The sequence below is a fragment of the Hydractinia symbiolongicarpus genome, chromosome 10, assembly GCF_029227915.1.
Source record: "Hydractinia symbiolongicarpus strain clone_291-10 chromosome 10, HSymV2.1, whole genome shotgun sequence".
NCBI classification, from domain to species: domain Eukaryota; kingdom Metazoa; phylum Cnidaria; class Hydrozoa; order Anthoathecata; family Hydractiniidae; genus Hydractinia; species Hydractinia symbiolongicarpus.
Genome location: NC_079884.1, coordinates 25,943,821 through 25,967,116, shown reverse-complemented (window position 1 = coordinate 25,967,116; position 23,296 = coordinate 25,943,821). Strand labels below are relative to the sequence as shown.

The window sequence follows — 23,296 nt, the reverse complement described above, 5'->3', positions numbered from 1 at the left end:
ATTTTTTTTGTGGGTCTTGAAAAATAATGTATAGTAAAAATTAGTTTTCAAAACTTATTTTTGTTGAGAAAGTGCTCAATACCAACAAAGATGAAGTAAGGCGATGTTAAAATAAAAATAATAAAGCTTTACCAGTGACGTGCGACGAACAGTTGAGAATACATATTTAATATTTATTTGAACAAACAAGACTTTTCTTCACATCTTCAACTCATAGAGCTTAAATTGCTGACTGGTCAGCATATAATGCATACAATAATATACAAAAGTCCCATGTTTAAATCCATTAAGCCATTTTTACATTCAGATTCAATCCCGAATTAAAAACTTGTCTTCGTAAAATAAATGTCGTTCCTACTTAGTCTTCGTTCACAAAATCGATCATATTTTTTTCATATAAAAACACTCTTACCTATGCTTGACTTGACAATATTTACAAAATTTTGCGACGTTTTTTACATGCGCGCATATTCTGTAGGTAAAAAAAAGCAGGACCATATAGGGTAAAATTGCTATTAATGTAATTCGCAAACTTTTTAGAAACAAAAACTAAAAAGAATAAACTTGTTTGATAACTGTGGTCTGTTGTTTATACTTTCTTACTACCGAAATAATGCGCATATTCTCTGCTCTTAATGCAAAATCAAAAATTAAGGAAAGCCGTTATTAGAATTTCCCGGAGGTATGTACAAGCTAAATACCAACCTTGTCCCCAGAGCTCTCTTTCTGACAATCTCGGACAAGCCCTGGGGATGAGGTTGACTAAATACAACAATAGTACGGTACAAATTAAAAAAAGGGCCTGTCAATTAAACACATTTGTACTCCGTCTGCGCGTGTAGTCATGAAATTTTCAGAAAGCGCAGGATGGTTATGCAAAATAACATTTGCATTTTGCAGAACTGTGCTAGTATCATGCAGCAAAATAGTATTCGCATTGATAGCAACTGGATGCAATACTGTATCATGTGGATTGCTCATTTCGTCATGTAGAGGAGAAAGAAGATTGTTTCCGTTTTGCTGTTGGACAATGTTAAGTACCCCCGCACTTGTCTCGCCGGACGTCATATTTATTATATTGTCCGACAAGCTGTCGCTACTGTCGTTTGTCATCGGGATGATTTCTTCCATTCCATCGCTAGCACTTACAAGAGCTGAATCCTCCTTATGTTTCGCTTTTATATGTCTTTGTAAATGATTTTTTGTTTTGTATGCTTTTGAACAATAACAACAATAATACGCTCTGACGTCAGAATGGGTTGCCATGTGCCGACGAACGTCACCTGGTTTTACAAACATTTTACGACAGATGCCGCATTGGTGCGGTGAGTACTTAGCGTGTCGGCAAATTTTATGGCGTAGCAAACTCTTCTTATCTGCAAAAGATTCTCCACACACTTCACATGCAACTCGCGTTCCGTTTCGATAAGATATATATTCTCTTATAATGTCCTCGCGAGGTCTCTTCTCTATGTTGTTGCGTTTCTTCGGTTCGTTTCGCTTGGCGATGAAATCTTCGATAAAGTCAAACTTGTTTTCTATTGGAACCTCTGCTAAAAATTGTTCACGAATAGATTTTGCAAACCCAACGTTCCTATACTGCTCAGGGATATCCTTTAAGAAGTCTTTCGCTCGCTCAGCCTCTATCGCATTGCTGGTTTGTGACGAATTTGCAGAGCAAGCTACAGGCGCCACATTAGGAGGCGATATGTCGGGAAATGGTACTTGAGAAGTCGATTCTTCAGAAGGCGACACTTCGGAAATCGCAGAGGGCGATCCTTCGAGAGTCGACATCTCGGGAGGCGATACTTCGGGAGACGACACATCAGTTGATACCTCGGCCGTTAGTATTTCAGAAGGAGATACTTCAGACGAATTATGCATTGCTTCCGTTTTACTTTCCTCCATTGATGTAACAGTGGATAATGTATTATTGTGGTCAAGTGAAGGTTTCATCTAAAAATAAAGTTACCTACATTGAATGATAAAATGACCCTCAAGCAGATTATCCAAATTACCGCTCACGACAGACAGCTTCAATTCATAGCATAAATGTAACTATTATACGCATATTTGCAACAAAAGGTGCAAGAAAAAATACCATTTCGAACTTGCTTGAAATATTGAAACATCAGCAGAAATCGTCGAAGGATGTTATGGTATTTTTAGACCGCAAAGTATGTAGTTTTATTTTATCTTTGTTTTTTTTTATTTTGCACAACTTTACATAGAAATGACTAGGAATCTCTCCAGGGTCCTCTTTGGATATTTTTTGATAAACAACTTGACTTTTTGATTCAGTACAAGAGTTGCTAAAGTACACCCCACCCAAAAATTACTCGAAAAACAAATCTGTTCCATTAAAGAAGTATACCTGATTTTTAGAGAACGCAAGAAAATGCTGCATAATGCCAAAATAAATAGATGTTGCTGACAAAATAGAAATGGCGGATTTTCAGGTAACGTAAGCTAAATTTTGGACTTTTGAGTCTCTAGACTAAGAACAATCATGTGACTAAAAAATCGTTAGCTTCTGTTATTCTATTTTCACAACCGATACATCTTAAATCACGACGTGCCAAAACGTTTTTTTGACATGGACAAGCTTTGATCTGCAAGTTTTCTTTTAGGATAGCTGACGATTACATCAAATTACGTGCGGAACTTTGTTAATTGGATGCAAAGTAATCATGGAAAAACCGTATTTCCAATTTTAAAAATGGTGCTGTTCCACCATTTTTAAAATGGTGCTGTTCCACCATTTTTAAAATGGTGCTGTTCCACCATTTTTAATTATTTTGACCCTCTAAAAAAATGAAAATAAAGAAATTTGATGCTTCAGATTAAATTAGACCATTAAAAACAAAATCATTAATCAAATGATTGTTATCAACAACCACAAAGACAAAATTAGCTAAAAATCCGTAAGTTTTAATTATTTTGACCCCTGGGAACGAAAAACTTCATTTAATTTGCTTCTCAAAATTAACTAAGTCTAATAACAAAGAATACCAGAGAGAATTTGTAACATGACTGTTGTTAATAACATGCTAAAAACTCAAAGGACCAAAATTACCTTAAAAATTCGCTATATCTAATTATTTTGACGCCTTGAAAAAGTTATTTGAAAACAAATCATATATTTCTTAATTCGAACCTATCTTTGACAGAAAAATACCTTTCTTCTTTTGAACGCAATTACTAAGAAAACTATATTTTCAACATTAAATGTAGCTCTGTGCCAAGATTCCTTAAGAAAACCTTATATTTTCGGAATTCGATGATTTATTTCCCCCACTTTGACATCAAATTGCAAAAAAATGCTCATATTCTATGCCGGTGGGTTTTAGATACCTAAAATATAATGGTATTAGAGACTTTAGGTCAAAATTCACTTCTGCATAAATTAGTTCCCTCTTCAGCAATCTTATAATCTTTATTCAACTATTACTGTTAAAGATGAACTTAAGGAAGGAATAGGGAAAGTGCAGAAGATTTCTTCATGTTACTTGTCAGAATTAGATGTAGAATGCTTTAGAGAATGTGGCTGTACGCTTTAATATGTCAATCACATTCTCGTATGCTCAGCAAAGGAAAGGTTCAAAACATGCTTCTACTTTCACATTCAAAATACACTTGCAGTATGCTCATTTCCTAAAAAGTGATTTTGCAACTATAATGTTCCTCTAACAAAATTAAAAGTCAATAAAGTTGAAAAGACTTCATTTTATACCTCCATGATTTGTTTCAAAAATCCTTTTCTAGTCAGGGAAAGTGCTAAAGCTTGTCACGTGATTTAATGTAGAACTGAGCCTCATCAGTACTTAGCATATGCTTATTTTTTAGAAAATTTGAACCTAAAGATAATTTTAAGTGTTGTATTTATATATATAAATTTTGCCAAAAACAAAGATTTGGCGAGAACAAACTTTCACGATTTATAGAAATCAAAATTTTCGCGGGACCTAACTTTAGCAAAAAATTGCGAATTTGCAAAACTTTGTTTCGCCAAGGTTTCTAACTTTAGAGTACTCGTGAAAAAATGTAAATTTGTCACTAAAACTAGAGGAATTTACAATGAAAGCCTTGAGTTTCTGTGAGGTCTATGATGTAAAATTTTATTCTTGTAGTTCGTAAAAGTCACGTGACAACATTATTGGCATTTTTTGTTAGAAGATTAAAACTTTAAATTCATATAGTTGCAAGCAAATTTTGAAAGTAAAAATAAAAGTTAATTATAAGCAACTGTTTTTAAATTCCCATATGCTCTAGCATTTACTTTAATGTTCCCAGGTTAAAATTTTTGAGGATCTTACATAGAATTCCAATAAATTGCCTTTGTGTATGGAAAGCTTTTCGCCAAACAATATGGGCCTTTTTTAGACCTCAATTATAGGGACTTTTTTAATTTTTTATTTGCTGGCTACCGTGAGTGTGGATTACAACTATATATACCATAATGCATTTAATAAAGTTAGAGAAAACATGAAATTAAAATTAAAAATTCCTAAGAATTTTAATAGATTCTAATCAATAAAATCCTGATCACGTGCCACTAGACCAACAAAATAATTTGTGGCTTGATTGCAAGGGAATTCTCAGTTACAGACTAAATTAAAATGCCTAGATTAAGTATCAGTAATTGAAATTAGCAAACAAAAACCTAATTTTGAAACCCAAGGAAACATGACCCAAGATTCTTATTAAAATAAAAATCCTTAGCCATAAATAATTCTTAGATAGTTCTTGTGGATTATTGAAGTCAATCTATATGAGGTGGTGTTAAAAACATAAACTCTAATAAATAATAAAATCTATGGATCAAGATAAAAATGTTGACAGGAAAGAAAACAACAGTATTTAATCCTAAGCATGATTCTTGAAAGTAATGCTTTAATTTTTCATTTTTTAAATGTGAGAAATTTTCAAAAAAAAATCTTATAAAAAAACAACTCATACCTTTTCCTGAGAAACATAAGATATCAAGTGATTCTCCCAGTAATCGCGGAGTAAATCTTTGCATGCAAGTAACAGATCCTCTTCTCGTTCCCATGTTTCTTCCCATTGCACACGATAAAAGCGATCACCCTCCTAGAAGACAATTCGTACTTTTACACAATTGTTTAGGTAGCATTTGCCTGAGATCCTAAAAATCAATAACAGGCAGAAGTGTTCAATTTTTACTTAAAACAATTTTCTTAAAATTGCAAAGCATTAGTAGTTTAAATTTACTTGCAGAGGCTAAATCACGCCCACACAGTCCAGCTTTCTACATTAATAATAAGGGTATACTTTTACTGCTTAGGGAAAGGGGTCAGCATAGTGACTGATACAAAAAAAATCTTTTTAGAATTATAAAAAATAAAAACATAGCAACCATTACCAAGACCAACTACTACAATAAAAATAATTTATTTTGGGTCCTTGATTTTACAAAAAGAAGTCTGCTCAAATTTCGTTTGAAATTTTAATTTATTTTTTGCAATTATTATATATGCTATTAATTATTTAATCTTTATTATTATCTCCCAAGTGATAAATATGTTTTAAATTTCCCCCCCCCCCCCAAAAAAAAAAAAAGCATGCACAAAAGGCTACTGTATATACAAACAAAAAAGTACAAAAGACAAATTAGAACAACAACAAAATATTACGTATATGCTCGTTGTCTCCCCACCACAGCCATTACCAATCATTATTTCACTTAGCTTTACTTAAGCCGCCTGAGATCCAAGGATTCTGAGAACTACTTTAAAATAGTGCATAAATCTCCATTTAAACCAGGAGCGCACCCTTAATGATTAATAATGGCAAAGTTTTTCATGAATTTTTGAGTTTTTCTTTGCTGACCGATCAAGGGTTTAGATGACCTTTTAACACCAGATATTATTTGCAAAAAATAAAGTCTGTTATGTATGATGAAAATTTTTGTCAACGTCCCCTTGCCAAAACAGGCAGACACTGGTTAATGGGGGTATTTTTTTTAAAAAAATAAAATTAAAAATAACTTAATAACTTTTTATGTATATACATTAAAGCTACTCTGTTTTATATATTTTGGATAGCTGGACATGTGGGCATTCAAAAATACCCTATGTGTTTTGTGTGAATTATTCCTGAATGCAAAACAGGTCTTTCAATTTTGTTGATTCAGCCACAAAAAAGGTTGATGCTTTACTTCACAGCCAAAAAGTATTTTCAAAATGGCTGCGGGCTTTTCCAGGCAAAATTTTAAACTCGTCTGAAGGGTTCCAAAACTTTTTTGCTATTTTACGGTGAGTCAACAATCTTGTGATTAAAAAAGAAACATCAAATTGACATATCTCGTAATAAAAAATTTTTCTGGTCAGCAAATGTCACGTGACACTTTTAAACCAATTATATATAGGATTTGCGGAAAAACATGCCGTTCATGCAGACTGAGTTTTGCGAAAAATCTTTGTTTTCTAACTCAGGCCTCAAAAGATTTGTTTTTATCGTATACAATAAATCGGGCTTGACATTCAAGTAATGGTACACGATCGTGTTCGATCAGAATCGGGTACACCAACAAGAAAATACATGGAATCAGGCGCAGTGATTGTGTATGTGTAAATTTATTCACAAAGACCTATTTTTATATATTACTAGTCAATAAAGCCCGTGGAGAAATCCACTTAGGCAGAAGGGCAATGAAAAAATAGGTTGTTTAGGTCTTTTCTAACAGCAACAAAAAATTGACGAAATTTGTTTATCTGTTTTCTATATATGCAGAGCTTGAAATGCTGATGAGAAAAATGTATAGTTTCATGTGCTATTGACGAATGGCCAAGAAGATATGAGGGTTAAAAAAATTTGTTAAAGTCAGCAAAGTCCCTACTAAAAGTACAAAAAATATTTATTTATTCAGAAAAACAATTAAAAAGTTCTGTCATTTGATTTTGATGACATAGCCAATATTTCAGTATATATATCGAATACTGCTTTTTAACAAAAAATAATCTGAAAATGTAAAAAAAGAACGTTTGCAAGGAGTAAGCCCTATTTAACAAGAAAGTTCTTATAATCTTACACAAAATGTCAATTTTTAAATCGCATGAAATCCTGCCAACAAAAATTCTTGGAAGGTGTAAAATCCAATTGGTAGAAAGTTACAACATTAGCAGTCACAACACCAATAATAACAATGCCAGAAATAACACATCTCAAATATATATATATATATATAATACATCTTATGTGATTATGTTGAAAACCTTCAATATTTTTATGTGAAGTTTTGAAAAGAAAAGCTTGCAAGAGTAAGCACAGATCTACGAAAATAAGTTCTTTGCGCATTATAAACATTGTCTTTTTCCTAAATGCTTATACAACAATATCAAAAAGCTGTAGTTTGGAAAACATTAAATTTAAATTTTGAAAAATCATTTATTCGGTTGCATACCATCCTCTCGCGCAAAAATATGCCCAAAATGTAAAAACTAACCGGTTAATAAAACAATATTTTTGTCCAATGTTCCTGCCCTTTACCAAGCATTTTAAACTAAAATGTCAAAAAAGCAATGAGCAAAAGAGTAAATTCCAAATCAACAAAAATCATTATTTTGAAAACATTGTATGGTCCTTCCTCACAAAAGTTTATACTAAATGTAGAACACATAGGTTTCTGAGGAACGAATCAAAAGAAACAAAAATCAATTCAATTGGCATGTTCTATATTGTCTTTACCCATAAAATTTTTCACCAAAAAGGATATGGAACACATCAAATTCAAGTACAAAAAAAGCAGTCATTTTAGTGCATACAAAAATACAATTTGGAAAGTGTAGAATATCAAATTATTTCTTTTAGTATATATACTTGCCTATGGTCCTTCCTCATAAAAGTTAAACATAAAATGTGAAAAAAACAAAAACAGCTTCAGTTTGAACATTCAGTAATTTTTTATCATCAACAAATATTTTTTCCCACAAAATTTTGAGAAATTCCTAAGAAAAACAAAATCATGTAACCATTGAATTTTCTTCCAGCAAAACTGACATCACAAACAATTATTTAAAGTTTATAAAATTTATAACACAAAATATAAAAAAATCAACTTACACAACAGCTCACACTAAAGTCTAATTGTACAAAAAATTTTTCTTTCATGTGGTCTTTTTCCACAAGTTTACACAGCATTTTAAAAAACAGCAGTTTGCAACACAAACAATGTAAACGGACAACCATACTATCAACTTCTGAGAAATGTTAACCACAAATGTCAAAAACCCAGGTAAATTTCACCCAAAATGCCAACAACCTTTGTAAAAACATCAACCCGGGTAAAAATATTTAACCTGGTAATTTACATGCTACGTTTAACAGGATGTCAACAACAATACAATAAAACTGTATAAATTAAGGCACACACTTCAAGTTTTACAAAATCGTCTTTTTAAAGTAAAGTTTACAGAAAACATGATAAAAGTATTTCCTCTCACTTCCTAAAAGTTCAAAAAACCTTTGAATGACTTTGTGGCTTGTTACATTATAATTCGTGCTCAAATAAGATCCCCAAGTTTGACTACTAAGGTAGATATAAATAGGTGAAAAGAGGAATAACAATATTAATCATTGGTTTAGCTAGCCTAGCTAGCTAGCTAACTATGAAGCTTGAAGGTAACTTTAGCTAAAACAGATAGAAGCTAGCTATTCGTGCTTAGTTAAACACATATAAAGAGAAACAACAGCAATATAAAAATTATGACATTTGCAGTAAGTTCAACAAACGAAAATTTTTTGTTTTGCTAGCACAATTGTTTCCCAGCTAACAGCTTTGTGCAGCATTTTGAATTTTAGGACAAATACATTAGTTATGCAAAAAAAAATTGCAAACAAATGCTAGCTTTTTTATAAAAAACGCGGTAAACTATAAACTATAAAAAGAATCTGAAGCTAAATGGATTTTTTTACATTTTTAAGTGTGCTACATATAGAAACAGAACGTCTAAAAATATCAAAGTTCTTACTTTTTCTCAATTCCAATTCACTTGAAACTCTAGCATTCATTTTCTACTTCTAACTTTACTTAAACTACTTCTAGCTCCACTCTTCACTTCCGAAGTAACTTCACTTTTCTACTTTTTCTTTTACTTCTTACCCTGGACTTTTCTTTCTTTTTTATATAATTGTTTTTGAAACACTTTCCTTTTTGCACTTTCTTCAAGACGAAGGGACCATTATTTTGTTGTTGTTTTGTGTGTCGATGATAACACTGCTCTAAAATTATATGGTTTTTTAATCCACTCTACTTCTCCACTTTGACTTTTCTTGCTTTAAATATCTGCACTTTTTAAGACTAAGTGATTGTCAAAAATGAGACATTATTTATCCGCTTCTTTAGTTCGTCTTTTGTTGATAACTTTGTTGAGAAATTTTTATGTTTGTTTGTTGTTACCCCAAGGGAACTTTCTATTTGAATTCTGCTCGTTAGAAAGTATGTCTTTTAGCGAATCATACTGCTTTTTTCTATCATGTGGTTTATAACGGTTGCGAGACAAATGCAAACAAAACAAAAAACTCAAAAAACTCGGGCATTCGGGTGGTAAAAAATATTGTCTTTTTAAAAGTCACAGACAGGCAGACAGACGGAACTGGCATATTATTATACTAAACATTTTTTCTATTATCGTAGAGCATTGCTTTTCTGTGAATTAACAACAACTTGAGGAACAAGTGATTTGTTATGTCGCAACAGAATAGAAATTCATTTTGGGTGCTGGGAATTTAAAAATTCTCACAAATTTCATGTGCACTACTTTTAGGGCTCCATCTTTGATGTCGCGTTCACAATCGGTGCCCGATGCGGATCATGCACAGAATTTTTTGAGGCTTGTAACCAAACCTGTCACACTGTGTAGTTATAGGTGAGTTTTTGCTAATTTAGCTTTACTAATTCTGATTCTTGTAGTTCTTGTTTAATCCTTGCTTCTTCTTTCTGTGACAGTTTGACTATTAAAAGTCTGTGTCTTCCCTCAGCTGATGGTTGTATTCTGACCCAACTTAGAACACAGCCCGTCTAAAGACGGGCCGGACCATCTTTTGACACGGTGGCCCATCTTTTGACATGTTTGCATACTTCAAGACCTTGTATTTAACGTAAACTAACTCCAAAAATGAAAAAACTGAACTGCTGCAACTTTTGCCAAAGTATTATTGTATATGACTAGCTGAGATTAAATCAAGTTATGCATTTCAAGATTGTTGTGGGTAGCAAAAACACAACTATACTTGGAACTACTTGGCAATTCTTGGTGCAAGACCATATCTGCGAGTACATTTTAAAAAGCAGTTAGAGACTTTCTTTTTGAATGATTGGAGATGTTTGTGTGCTTAATGACTAGCCAAATAATTATTACTCAGATATCAAAATAACATTTAGCTCAGTGTAATTTCATATTATATATATTCAAAGGTATAGCTATAGCTATATAGCTAAGCTTTTGTTTAAGCTATTTTGCTATGTTTAATTTTCAATAAAATCTTTGATGGAATTATTGCAACTTGACCTATTACGTAACTTGAGAGCGAAAATCGTTTAGGCTGGGGCATCCATGATTGAAATATTTTGTTATAAATTCAAGAAACAGAAAGATTATGACTATGATTTAAAGAAATATTATAAGTTAATTTGTATTTGTATTAGATTATATTTAGAGAATTCATGATTTACTTTCCTCCGTATATTTTTTGTTTTCTTTTGTCCTCCCTATAGACACTGCATTTGTCCACAGTTGGGCCAGACCTGTCTTCAATTTTTTTGAGATTTGAAACAGTGTGTTTCCCATCAAGGCTCAACTTTAGTCTGTGAGTCTTCAAACTGACCCATGTTGTGGCTGTTTCTAAAAAGTGTCAGTAGTTGGATCTGTCCCTTTTTTACTACGATTTTTGAAAACACTAGTGTCCTTTGTCAATAGTTGGGCCTGTCCCATCTTATGACACAGTCTTTTAAAGGCATGGGAATTGTTTGTCAATAGTTTAGGACTGTCCCATCTTATGACACATTTTCTAAAATTGCAAGAGACCTTTGTGTACAGTTAAGTCTGTCCCATCTGATGATATGACTTTTAAAAGCAAGAGATTCCTTTGTCAATAGTTGGGCCTGTACCAACTTAAGACGTATTTGCATACACTTGTCCAAATTTGGGCCGGGCCCGTCAATAGATGGGGTCATCCTGATTGCGAACGCACCGACCCGTCTTTTGACGGACAGGCTTGTCTAGAGACGGGCCAGTCCCGCGTCCAAAGTTGGGCCGGTGTCTGAGTTGGGTCCGTAGTTGTACTATGTGACATTCAACGAGGGTGCCAATAAGCCGCATACGCCGTAAAAAGTGCGGCCGTTTTCGGGCGAGTTTGGCGTTATAAAAATTAAAATAAACTTACTATGTGGTAGCAAAGTTCTTAAAGGAACTGTTTTTGATAGTTTAAAATAAGATTTACTTGATAAATAACTTATATATAAACTTTATTAACTCCTTTATCTTCAAGCGCCTTCTTCCAACTATCGTCCGCATGGTTTGTTACAAGGAATTGCATTTCGGGAATGTTCCAGGCGAATTCGGGCAAGTTCGGGACCGCCAATTTAATTCGAAAAGTCGCCCAAACTCGCCCTTATATATGCAGGCGTTTGCGGCTTATCGGCACCCTCTTGGCATTCAGATTTGTATATATTTTTGTCTTATGATAAAAAAATTATTTAAGTTCATAGCATGAAAGATTAAAATGTTATTGCAGCAACCGTACTAAAAACTTACATAAAGGAATCATAAACATTCTCTTAAATTTGTTCACAAAAAATCTCAATTCTTTTGTGTTCAGGAGCCTAAGGAGAGCCTTCTGAGCTAACAATTTACAGTTCAGCAGTTCAAAGAGAGTGTTGTAACAAATAAAAGATGGATTTACACTGAATCGCGTATTAAAGTAATTGTAAATTTATGATTTTCCTGACAGTTTGGTTATATACCACCTGCTCCAACACTCTACCTTTGAAAAAGAAACGTCCACAATCTTCTCAACGACAAGACTCTTGTTGAAATGAAGTCTTTCAATTATGGTGTCTCCTTTGCTTGTTTCCTGCATGATCTCCTCTTCTTCTTCAGTACATGTACCACTGTCATTAGACAAGATAGGATTAGTTGGGTTCGTTTCTTCAGAAATATTGTTCACAGCTGACTGTGCCATTTTGTTTGTTTGTTCATCGGGGCTATATCTTTTAGTTTTGTGGCACTAGCTAGGAAAGAAAAAGCGAAAAGACAGCGGCCCCCTATATAAGCCCCTAGGCTCTCGTATTGTAGCGAAACACACACGCGGAGCAACAAAAGTCCTTAAATCTTTTAATCATAATCACAGTTAACTGTACCTAGTTTTCGCGACAAGAAAATTTTGGTTCCCGATAATACCGGGTAAATAAAATTTCGCGATAGATATTTTAGCGAGGAAAATTAGCCTTATTCATGTTGCGGGGGGGGAAGGTGACGAGTAAGGCGCACTTGTCGGGGAAACAATAAACAGAATGGCTCGAAAGTAAATAAAGGCAAGACTAGAAGGGAGTCAAAGTCAATGTTGTTATTTTAAACATCATGTTCTTAAAAGTTAAACGCGATAATACCAATAGCAATTATTTGGTAAAAATAACACAAAAAGGAGATTTTAATAGCTTTTACTTGACCGTCACTTTTCATGGACGATGTCAAAACACTTGCACACATTTAATGGCAAACTCGTCACCAGGGATTCTTCTTATTTTGACACCGAGGAAGGCGGCGAAAAAACTCTTCGTATAGTCCGGTAAGTTTTGTAATACGATTGGTTTACGTCTAATTTTTTCTTTGATATTTTGATCGCGAAAGTTACTATTTTGCATGCACCCCCATCATAGGCATCATTTTTCAACCCTGGTTGATTTTATTTTTTTTAATTACATGACCTTTCGCCCGGGACGAAAATCCTAGCCCTGTTTTTCTGACCCAATCTGAAGTATCCGCGCGGTTTAAATTGTTTCTATGCAGCCACAACGATTTAAAAAGAATGGGCTTTCTCAATAAGTAGTCTTGTCCGCAATGCTTTACGCAAAAAGAGAACACGAGAATTTTTTGTTTAACTGATGTCTAAAATTGGGTTAGTATAGAGAGGTTGATAGTGTCTTGTACGAGGCAGCGTATGCTGACTCAAAGGGCCACACCAAATTCACAAGTTTCATAACCTCATAATTTGTGTCCCGCCTGTTTTGTTATAGCTCACAGTGCTTTTAAGTAATAACAACTCTCAAATTATATTCCATCGAAACACGTCTGATTATTAAAGAGCTTTTAACCAAAAATATTTAGGTACATGTTGGTGTATAAAAATCAGGAGGTGAGTAAGTACTCTCCTCCTTTCTGCATATGTTAAACAAACACTAGTGACAAAGTATGAACAGTCAGCCGTTAAGAAGGAGGATATTTAGAGGACAGTAAACTATTAGACACTCCACGACTATTGTTCATCTTGCTCTTTGTCAGTGGTAAAGATAATATGCTGAATAAACGTAAAAGTGAATTTCCATTTTTGTGTTGTGGATGTAAATTATAAATATGATGCATGTCAACATCATTCCCAGTGCCTGTTATCTCTTTTTACATCCAGGAGGCAACAGTAGCTTGGAACGAGGTTGGGTGTATGTACGATCTTGTTTTTGCTCTGAGGTTGTGTTATCGATCATTAGTGCATTTGTAAATAGAAATTCACTGTTGAAACAGAGATGTATATTCAGAAACTGTGGGAAGTATTATTATTATTAGCGACTTTTGTTTAATTTTCTTCAAAATATTTTCTTCAAAACTCATTAAAAACTCACGCCCCCTAAATAATTAGTTTATAAGATTGTTGTGATGTTCAGAATGGCGAACGAAGAAGACCGCAAAATATCTACGTACGAGACATATGTATCGAGTCCCAACGAACGCACAGTACTTATTGTGAGACCTAGACAAGAAACATGGCAAGAACAATTTGGAATGACGGAACTAAAATCACTTAACTTTTGGAAGTCCATTTTGGCAGAATTTGTCCTAACTTTACTTTTCATTTTGGTATCGTGTGGATGTACCTTAACATCAAAAACTAGTTTACACCAAGGGATATGTGTTGGTTATCTTGTATCAGTTTTAATAGCTGTCAGTTTAGAGCAAAGTGGTTATTTTAATCCAGCTATTTCTTTTGGTTTGCTAGTTGCTAGGACAATAAAAGTAACGAGATTTTTGTTTTATGTGGCTGCTCAGATTGCCGGAGGTAAGGTGGTTTCAAAACTGTTTTCAGCACTCTTTGGACACTTCGTTCGAAAAACCTTTTCCTTTTTTGGTTAATTTGATAGCTGCCGCGCTGTACTAATGGCTTAGGGGCCAAGAGACCCTTGGGACAAGGGTCCTTTCTACAACATGAGCGTAGTTATGTCACCCTTGTGAATTTTGGATTTGTATTCATTATATTTCATTCATTTCGTTAAAATGGGTTATGTTGTTATTCTCTAACATAAATATACTGTTTTTTCATTGTTTGTCACAATGTGTATATTCAAAACAATGAAGTTACTTCAGCAAATAATACTGGGTCAGCCAGTTCGTTAAAACAACATGTGGGGTAAAATGTACGAATGCTTTGGTCAATATTTTCTTTATGACAAACGAGGGCTTACAAACTTCTTAAACTCTACACATTGAGAATTTAAAGGAAGGGCGAAGTAATTTAAATGTGAATTCCTCTGATTATGTATAATGTAAGCAGTCCCATATTTTTCAGGTCTTTCCGGCGCTGGTCTATTGTACCTGTACACACCACGCGAAGTTCGTCAACATATTGGTGTTCTTTCATTAAATCCATTGATTTCTGATGGAATCGGTTTCGTGATCGAGATGACGCTGACTTTCTTACTGATGTGGACAGTGCTAGCGACGAGAGATCGGAAAAACGGATACATCGGCTTCCAAGCTCCACTTGCGATTGGTTTTTCAGTTACCGTTGGAATCATGCTAGGAGTAAGGAAAAGGTTATTTTCCCACCTGCTTTAAAGGGATCGTAGCTAAATCAAAAAATCAGTTAGTTAGGAAATCATAAGACAGTCCTATTTGCGATAAATTTCTCTATATATACATCTCCTATACATCCTTAAATAGACGCACAGCTAAAATCTGACAATTCACTGTTAAAAATTTATCATACTTGTTTGTCAGAGATTCACTACATCTGGTTTTTATGAGTGCAGCTTCAAGGTTGTGATCCCTTAACTCTTTTTGTGAATAATGTCAACTGTTTTTAAGTTGCCGTTCACGGGCGCAGCAATGAATCCTGTGAGAGCATTTGCACCAGGAATTATCATGAATCAACTATCCAATCACTGGGTAGGTAACTCATTTTTTTCTTGTGTAGTGTATTTGTTATGTTATCAACATTACTCCGACGAGGTTTTTAACCTTGTTTCTATGCAACCTTGTTCGCAAGGAAATTTTTGCTTTCGCTTACAAAGCCAATTATTTTACTTTTCAGAAAAATAAATCAAAAAAATGACATACTGCGTCTATTTTGCACTGACGTTTTGCGGCCATTATTGTTTCTCTGTTATTTTTTTCATAATCAAATAGCAGTAAAGACTAGCTTGGCCCAGGTTTATTTCTTCGTGCCGTCTCAGATAGGAAAAAAACCCAAAAATAGTCCAGGGAACGAGGTTGTGTTTCCAAGCGTTTTCCAAAGATTTTGTTACTACCTGTAGAGACTTCGAAAAAACTCTCCACATATAAAGTTGATTGACGTTTTTATTGCATACGATGCATAATTACATTTAGGTTTACTGGGTTGGACCGTTGGTTGGAGCATTGCTGGGGTCCCTGTCGTACGAATTTGTTTTTAAACTAGAGAATGACGACAGCAAAAGAGATATTCCAACTGTCCAATTGAATTTCAACTCTACCACTTCAAATTTGTAATCATTAACTTCCTGCTGTGAAATGCAAGTCTGAAATTCAAAATCTAATACCGTCAATGACCTATTCTCTGAGCATAAAAGAAGTAGCGATTGCTTTTTTTCTATTGTTTTTATTTCCAGATTTTTTATATATAATTTATACTGCAATTTTTATATACATTTAAAATATAAAACACGAACTATGCCTTTTCTCCTTTCCTTTTTTATTTAAGGGGTTTGAATATACTGAAATATTCTTCTCGCTTAACCAAGATTATAAATTTATTATAGAGCGTGTGCGTTCAGCGCAAAAGGCCGCGCGTTTAGAAACCACCAAATCATAGCGGCAACAATCCTTACTGTCTTTCTGAGTAGCGCTCGGCGTAATGATAGAAATAGTTTTTTACCCAGTTGTTTTATTTCCATGCTTGCATCTGTTGTTGTTTTTAAAATGGAAACTTTAAATGCACGTTATTGTTAGTAGTTCTAACAGGGATTGAATAGGTCGTCGAGGATGATACTTTGGAGCGAGAATTAGAGTTAATTTGTGGTTTACACCTTTACAGTATTAAACCGTTACATGGTGGATCTCAAAAATGAATGATTGATAGAATGTCTTCGTATAGATTGTGTAGATTTAATAATATGGATATTATCATGTCATGAACATGAAGTTGTACTTTGTTAAGATGAGAAACAGATTCAATCCAATTCCAAAACTACGCTTTCTCGTTTCAACATAAAATTTATATGTTGGTTTCATATAATGTCATCATGTGATGGAAGTTTTTTTTTTGCGATACTGGTTCCATCTGATGTTTAATGATACATGATCACCGCGTGGTTTTTTCGTTGAAATATGTTTCTTTAAAACTATATTAAAATATATATTTATAATGTTTACTTGGAACGTTTTCTGTTTTCAAACTTATTTTAATGGTTTGTTGTGGAAATGTTTATTTTTTTTAATATTTAATTAACCTGTTTTGCATATAAATATAAATCACAGTAGTTATTCAAATAAAAGTGAATTGCTTTATATGAACTATACCCTTTATAACGTTGTCTCAGGGCTGGCGGGCTGTGGAACCGTGGTGCTAGTGAGAAAAGTGTGTCGCCTACACATCTAATCACGTGGTTCCGCTATATGTCGTAGTCCTGGTGTCGTAGGGTCCTTGTTAAAAATCGAGAGTGCGGGGGTAGAGCTCAAAGCCAGCTGAACTTAGTTCGCTGGGGTGGAGTGCCGGTCGTACTCTCGAAACAATCAATTGAATTAAGTGCGCGTAATAAGATCAATATACTTAAGGTGCAGGCCAATCTCCCAGTTTATTATGCCCGTACGCATAACTTTTGATTGCATTTTCTAATAAATGTCTATTATCATCAAAATAGCTGAGTGAAACCTTATTTATTTCATAACTTCTTGGCATATGGTTTTGGCTTCTTATTGTTTTCATTGTATGGTAAAATTGTTTATTTTCGTTTGCTACAACGACAAAACTTGAGTACAGTGGTATCAAAAATGCATCTATTATACCCCGACGTTGAAGAAACAGTTTCGCCCAAGACTTGATGTATTATTAAAAACGTAACTGTAATATTTAATATGAATAAAAGAACAAGAAAAATTGATGTTTATAATTCTTGTTTAAATTTGAACAAAAAAAATAAATTTACGTGACTTGAAGTAAAAATGAGAATCTAAGCAGTTTCACAACGACTTGTTTAGGCTTTGATTACGTTGTTTTGACCATCAGACGGCGTTAAAGGGCGGTGGTCCGGTTGAGAGGGGAGTTCAAAACGCCCTCCACACACCAGTTGTTCTTATTCGCCCTGAAAAGCAAATAAGCTTCTTCGAGACTATTTTACACCAGTGGAAAAAAATCCTAAATCCGCCCATGCAAATTTTAAAACTTAATTACTTGCTCCATCCTAGTATATTCATCTACATTTCTATTTGGTAAATCGATCAGTGTTTGCAGAATGACGAAGTAGTTATTTCATTTTGTTTGTGTCGCAACATTTCATGCATACATGCCATCAAATGAAGATTTATGTGAAATAACATGACGCAGCTTTTTTAAACACAAGGGGTGCTATCAAAGGAAGTAGAAATTGCAGTGAAATATCCTTTTAAGTCAAATCTGTTTCTTGAGGAAAAAAAACAGATTAAAAATAACCAGGATATTATTCGTCAACAAGCTACAGTTATTGACAATCATGCGTAATCATTTATAATTTATAACAAAACTTTAATTTGGTTTATTTTAAAATTTGACTTGCACAAAGGGTGAAGGGTGAAGCACCAACCCGCCTTATTCAACATACTAAACTGTCTGTGAAGGTTTTAAATTTTGCAGAAACAGGACACCCTAGAGTCAGCAGCAGTTAACACAGCTTCAATTTAAGTTTAAAGGGGAGTTCTTAATCTAATTATTTTATCTTGTTTTAACTCACCAATATGCTCCCAAGCAGCACCGAAGAAAGAACTTGTGAAGGTGTACACAAAGCTCTAGCGGGCTGTCTGTTTTTGCTAGAAATTACAAAAATTGGATGGAAAATTTCCCCGAGCAAGAACTTAAGGATAAAGATTGAAATTACAGTGAGAACGTTTGTTGCAGCTTAGACAAGCATTGCTCCCCAGCATTGTTTGTCTCAGCAAAGAAAACCGATGTTAGAATATAAAAAGGGTATCCAACAAAATTTCTGCAAACATTATTGATACTTTGATTTAGATTGAATTTGTGAGGCTGAATAAATTAATTTTAGCAAGGGACGGCCGTCCCTTGCTAAAATAGGAGAGAGGGAGGGTTAATTTTCTTTTAATCGCACTCCCCCCTCCCCACCTGTTGCGATACTGTGAAATGTTAACGTTTTAGGGTTTCCGAAAAAAAATATATTAATAAATATAATTAAAAAGGAGAACAAAATAAAAACAATATCACGCTAAATCTATGAAGAAATACCAACACCTCACGCTAATGCCAAGTTGTTTTTTTTTCCTGATAAAAAATTGTATTAGTTTTTTAGGGGAGAACGTGTTAGAGACAAGTCGTGACTGCGTGAGGTGTACTGTCTTTCTGTTCCGATCGAAAAAAACAATCGCATAAACTTTCGTAGGTTAGGAGTCATACAAATCCTTTTGTGCGAGAGAAGAGAGAAAAAATATATTTTGTAGCAATAACTTTATTAGTTTTAATGTTAAAAATAGATGATTCGCAAGAGCATTAACATGCTTTATGCGGCTGCTGTTCAATTCGTTGAGAATGATTTTTTTTTAATTTCTTTTCATTTTGGGACTAGCTTGAACCAATAATAGCACTGTAGGCACATTAATTTTAAACTTCTATCAATACCCTAATGAATCGATCATTTTTTTAAAAAAAATTAATATCTTCGTTAAAGATGCGTCGTGGAGTAAAACATTTAACATCGTCATGCCGGATATCAATAAAAAACATGAGAACTTCTTGTGTAATGGATCAACAAAACGATTTGATATGTCAAGAAGGAAATGAGATTTCCCGCCAAAAAGCAATGACAATGCAGCTGTTATGGAAATTTCCTGAAATGTTATTCCACCTGATTAGAATTTCACCTAATTTCCTGTCATTTCCTCTTAAAGAAGTGTATTCAAAGTTTTAATGAGGGCAGTCGCTTTGGAAACATAAATGAAATAGTTTTTAATCTCGTGGTATTTGTGAAATAATTAATTGTATTATGTTATACCTAAATTGAATTGATCCTTATATAAACCTGCTTGGTAGGAGTTAGTTCACTTGTGCTTACATGTAGATAACGTGTAGTATGCGGACGTGATTCTTTCCAGCTGATTCAAAGTTTTGTTATTAAATCGCCAGATAATTGGTTTTACTGTTTCGTCATTCACAAGGTAAGTCTGCAGAGTCGTATAAATTCGGTGAACCATATAGTACCTGTGAGCTATCAATTATTTCCGAGCGTTTTATGGCGAATTGAAGTGCGAATTGTATCTGAGCATGCGCAGTTTTGTTTGTTCTGATTTTGCATTGAAATATTTGCTTCGCTGAAAAGTAGAAATAGTTCCTACTGTTTTCGCGGCTAAAGGTTTCGCTGCTAGTTTTTGACCAATCAAAACGCAGTTAACTAATGTAAACAATGAATTTGGTGCCTAATTTATTTTGTCATGAAAATAAAAAAGCGAATTCGCCGTTCAATTCGTGAAAATCTCTCTTTAAGTGAAATAAAAATAAATATATTGATAAAAATAACTCGCTGTAGTTATTAGATATTTCTGGTGCATCTTTTTTAAATTACTTTGATATTAATTTGTTCACATCAGAACCAGAACATTTGGCTTTTAATAATTTAAGCCTTTATATATTTTATATTCTATATACTATATTACAAATTTTTGTAACCCTAAAATCTCATCATATTTTTAGCAAGTTCGCAAAATCGAAACTATCAATTTTTCCAAAAATGATATCTTATAAAAATTTTTGTATGACAAAAGTATATATTTTTATGAACTTTGTAGCTCTTTGAAAAAACGGTGATAATAATGATGCGATATGATGTATTTCATCATTATTTAAGCTTATTATTTTCTCAAGTCAATTCAGTTTTGCTAGGATTTCAAATTTAACTTGTGAGGTAGATTGATTTTATCGTTTTTTATTAAACTGTCGGTGCGAGTGTCTAACAATAAGTGACAAAATTTAATTTTTTAGTTTAAATATTTTAATTGATAGCTATTAAATATTTCGTAATTCTGATTGAATTATTTCAGTGATCTAGCACTAAAAAAACATTTTTTCCATCTATTTTACAGAATAACAATCAAAAGATGCAGCTAAACAAATCCCTTGGTTTCCATGAAGTCAAAAAACTAAATTTTTGGAGAGCAGTCTTTGCAGAATTTCTCGTTTCTGTAATATACATCATAATTGCATGCGGATGCGGTTTATCTCTTTCCGGCAACGCACCCAGTCACCTGCACATAGCGTTAACTGTTGCTTTTACGGTAGCCGTTTTAGCATCGGCTTTTTGGGACGTGAGTGGTGGTCATTTTAACCCGGTTGTCACACTCGCTTTGTTGATAAAGGGAGATGTATCTTTAACGAGGTTCTGCTTCTATGTCTTTGCACAGTGTTTAGGAAGTAAGTATGAAAACTTATTCTCCATCATACAGTTACTAATTTCTTATTTGTCATACCAAAATTAAAAAAAAAATTGTGATTTTTGTAATGTTTTATCTAGTCCTGTTGCTAAATGATCTCCTCACTACTGAATGCTGAGCTTTTAATAACGTTTTCTATAGGTGTTGCTGGTTGTGGTTTACTCTACTTATACACCCCAGAGAACTTTCGTGGAACTCTTGGCGCGCTATCGGTACATAAGGATATATCGCCAGGAATAGCCTGTGCAGTGGAGATCACTTTAACATTTCAATTGATTTGGACTGTCATGGCTAGTACAGATCCAATCAAAAATTTCACTGGGTTCCAGGCTCCTCTTGCTATTGGTCTATCAGTTGGAATAGGGTTATTAGTTGGGGTGAGTTTTTATTTAATTTTTTTGCATCCAGCATCTTGTGATGTCTTTTTTAATTTCACTTAATTATTGTTAATTAACGACAAACATAGATCTCAATTAGAGGTGTTTTGACTACCGCTCTCCTCCTTAGGTATTTTTTCTTTTATCTAAATCAGGTATTCAAAAAATGACTTATCTTTTCATGTTCTCGACGGTTGTTCCTAACTTTTTTTCCTATATATCTTCATTTAGATACCTTACACTGGAGCAGCGCTTAACCCAATTCGTGCGTTCGGTCCTGCTATTGTCATGAATAAGAGACAAGATCACTGGGTAAGTGAGGCATTTTTGATATAGGTGTGGATGTAGGAACATCATCCACAACAGCATAAACATTTTTAGAGTTAACTTCAAATGACTATTTCATTAAAGAGTTCTTAATCTCACAAGAAATTACTGTCATTCGAAACAATCTTTTCGCTGTATTTTTATGTCTGAGCAACTTCGTTTACTGGCATTGCTCGCTTCATAAAAAAGGCTCAAAAGTCATTGAAATTGGAAATAAGGAGAATCTCTACCTTTCTACTTGGAAATGTAGTCGCGTACGTCTTGAAATGAGACGTTGTATCAAAAAATTACTTCATTCCTACGGCAAGTACATCTTCAAAGGTAGAAACGTATAAGATAAAACTTAAACTATATGACAGTATAAGTATGGTGTATTATCAATATATGCACACCTTTCATTTAGGTTTACTGGTTGGGACCATTTGTTGGGTCAGCACTAGCTACATTGTCGTATGAATACGTTTTCAAATTGACGTTGGAGAAAATTGAGGAAGTTGATGAGAAAAGTGAAACGAAAAGAAATAATTTTGCGATGCAAGCATAAAATAAAATTTTAGTTATTCTAATTATAATATACTTTAGCGGAGATGCAGATTATTTTTACGTCTCTTTTTAGTTTGAAGTCCAGTCTCCTTTATAGGATTTCTGACGGTTATGCATTCCCGTCCCTAGAACTCTTTGAGATAAACCGCGAAAATACGCTTTTTAAGGTTTAGCTCAAAAAGCTCTGGGGAGGAGAATGGGCATTATGTTCCGGGAACGACATTGTAAACTTCAAGTTCACAGCAGAATGTAAAAATTTAAAAATATAAAGAAGATTTTATTTCACAGTAGAATAATTTTTTTTCTGTGTCAACCTACGCATTGCAATAACCATGAAGTAATAGAATTACTCTGTAGAGGTCTAAAAGAAAGCTGCGGCACAACGATCTAAAATACACACACAACATGTATTATTAAGTGGGTGCCGTTATATGCATCAATTTATTAAATGGGTGCCGTTAAATGCATCAATAAGACTTTCACTCAGACTTAGAAAATTTAGAAAATGTGCTACATCAAAGTTTTTATACAGCCAACATTTGTGTTATATGGCTGCTTACACTTTTAGCGGCAACCAACACCTTAATAAATATCAGATTGGTGAAAAAAACATGTAAATAATGATTGCTAGAATGAAAACCCTTATAAGAAACTAAATATACTTAGCTAGCAGAACCAGTATAATTTTGTGGCTACAATCCCACTCCCAAGACAATCGCACTTTCCCGCCATTTTACGAAGTTGGTAAGAATCAACAACTTGCCAATACTCTATTTTTTGTAGACTATTTTTAGCAAAAAAAAATTGAGAAAAAAATCGGCAAAAATCAGAAGTTAGCGTAATTTAGTCACTTTTTGCGAGCTAAATTTTTTAATTTCAATTTTTAAGCTATTTTTCTTTCAATAAAAACAACAAAAGGACAATGAAAACTTA

The 23,296-nt window shown here is 33.7% G+C and overlaps 3 protein-coding genes across 3 annotated transcripts; 2 read left to right on the top strand and 1 right to left on the bottom strand.

Annotated features, from left to right (window-relative positions):
- Positions 1-152: 152 nt before the first annotated feature.
- LOC130612602 (myoneurin-like) lies at positions 153-12,228 on the bottom strand. The gene is made up of 3 exons (XM_057433942.1): positions 12,004-12,228; positions 4,960-5,091; positions 153-1,956 (listed from the first exon to the last, which is right to left on the bottom strand). The coding sequence occupies exons 1-3, from the start codon at positions 12,199-12,201 to the stop codon at positions 790-792; spliced, it is 1,497 nt and encodes a 498-aa protein (XP_057289925.1). The 5' UTR covers positions 12,202-12,228; the 3' UTR covers positions 153-789.
- A 1,122-nt stretch (positions 12,229-13,350) lies between these two features.
- Positions 13,351-16,610, top strand: LOC130613017 (lens fiber major intrinsic protein-like). Its single transcript, XM_057434340.1, has 6 exons — positions 13,351-13,374; positions 13,645-13,703; positions 13,898-14,289; positions 14,797-15,032; positions 15,315-15,395; positions 15,837-16,610. The coding sequence occupies exons 1-6, from the start codon at positions 13,351-13,353 to the stop codon at positions 15,975-15,977; spliced, it is 933 nt and encodes a 310-aa protein (XP_057290323.1). The 3' UTR covers positions 15,978-16,610.
- A 3,150-nt stretch (positions 16,611-19,760) lies between these two features.
- LOC130612721 (aquaporin-5-like) lies at positions 19,761-22,769 on the top strand. The gene is made up of 5 exons (XM_057434070.1): positions 19,761-19,847; positions 20,769-21,096; positions 21,258-21,493; positions 21,725-21,805; positions 22,224-22,769. Exons 2-5 carry the CDS (start codon positions 20,784-20,786, stop codon positions 22,362-22,364), a joined length of 771 nt encoding a protein of 256 aa, XP_057290053.1. The 5' UTR covers positions 19,761-19,847; positions 20,769-20,783; the 3' UTR covers positions 22,365-22,769.
- Positions 22,770-23,296: the final 527 nt, after the last annotated feature.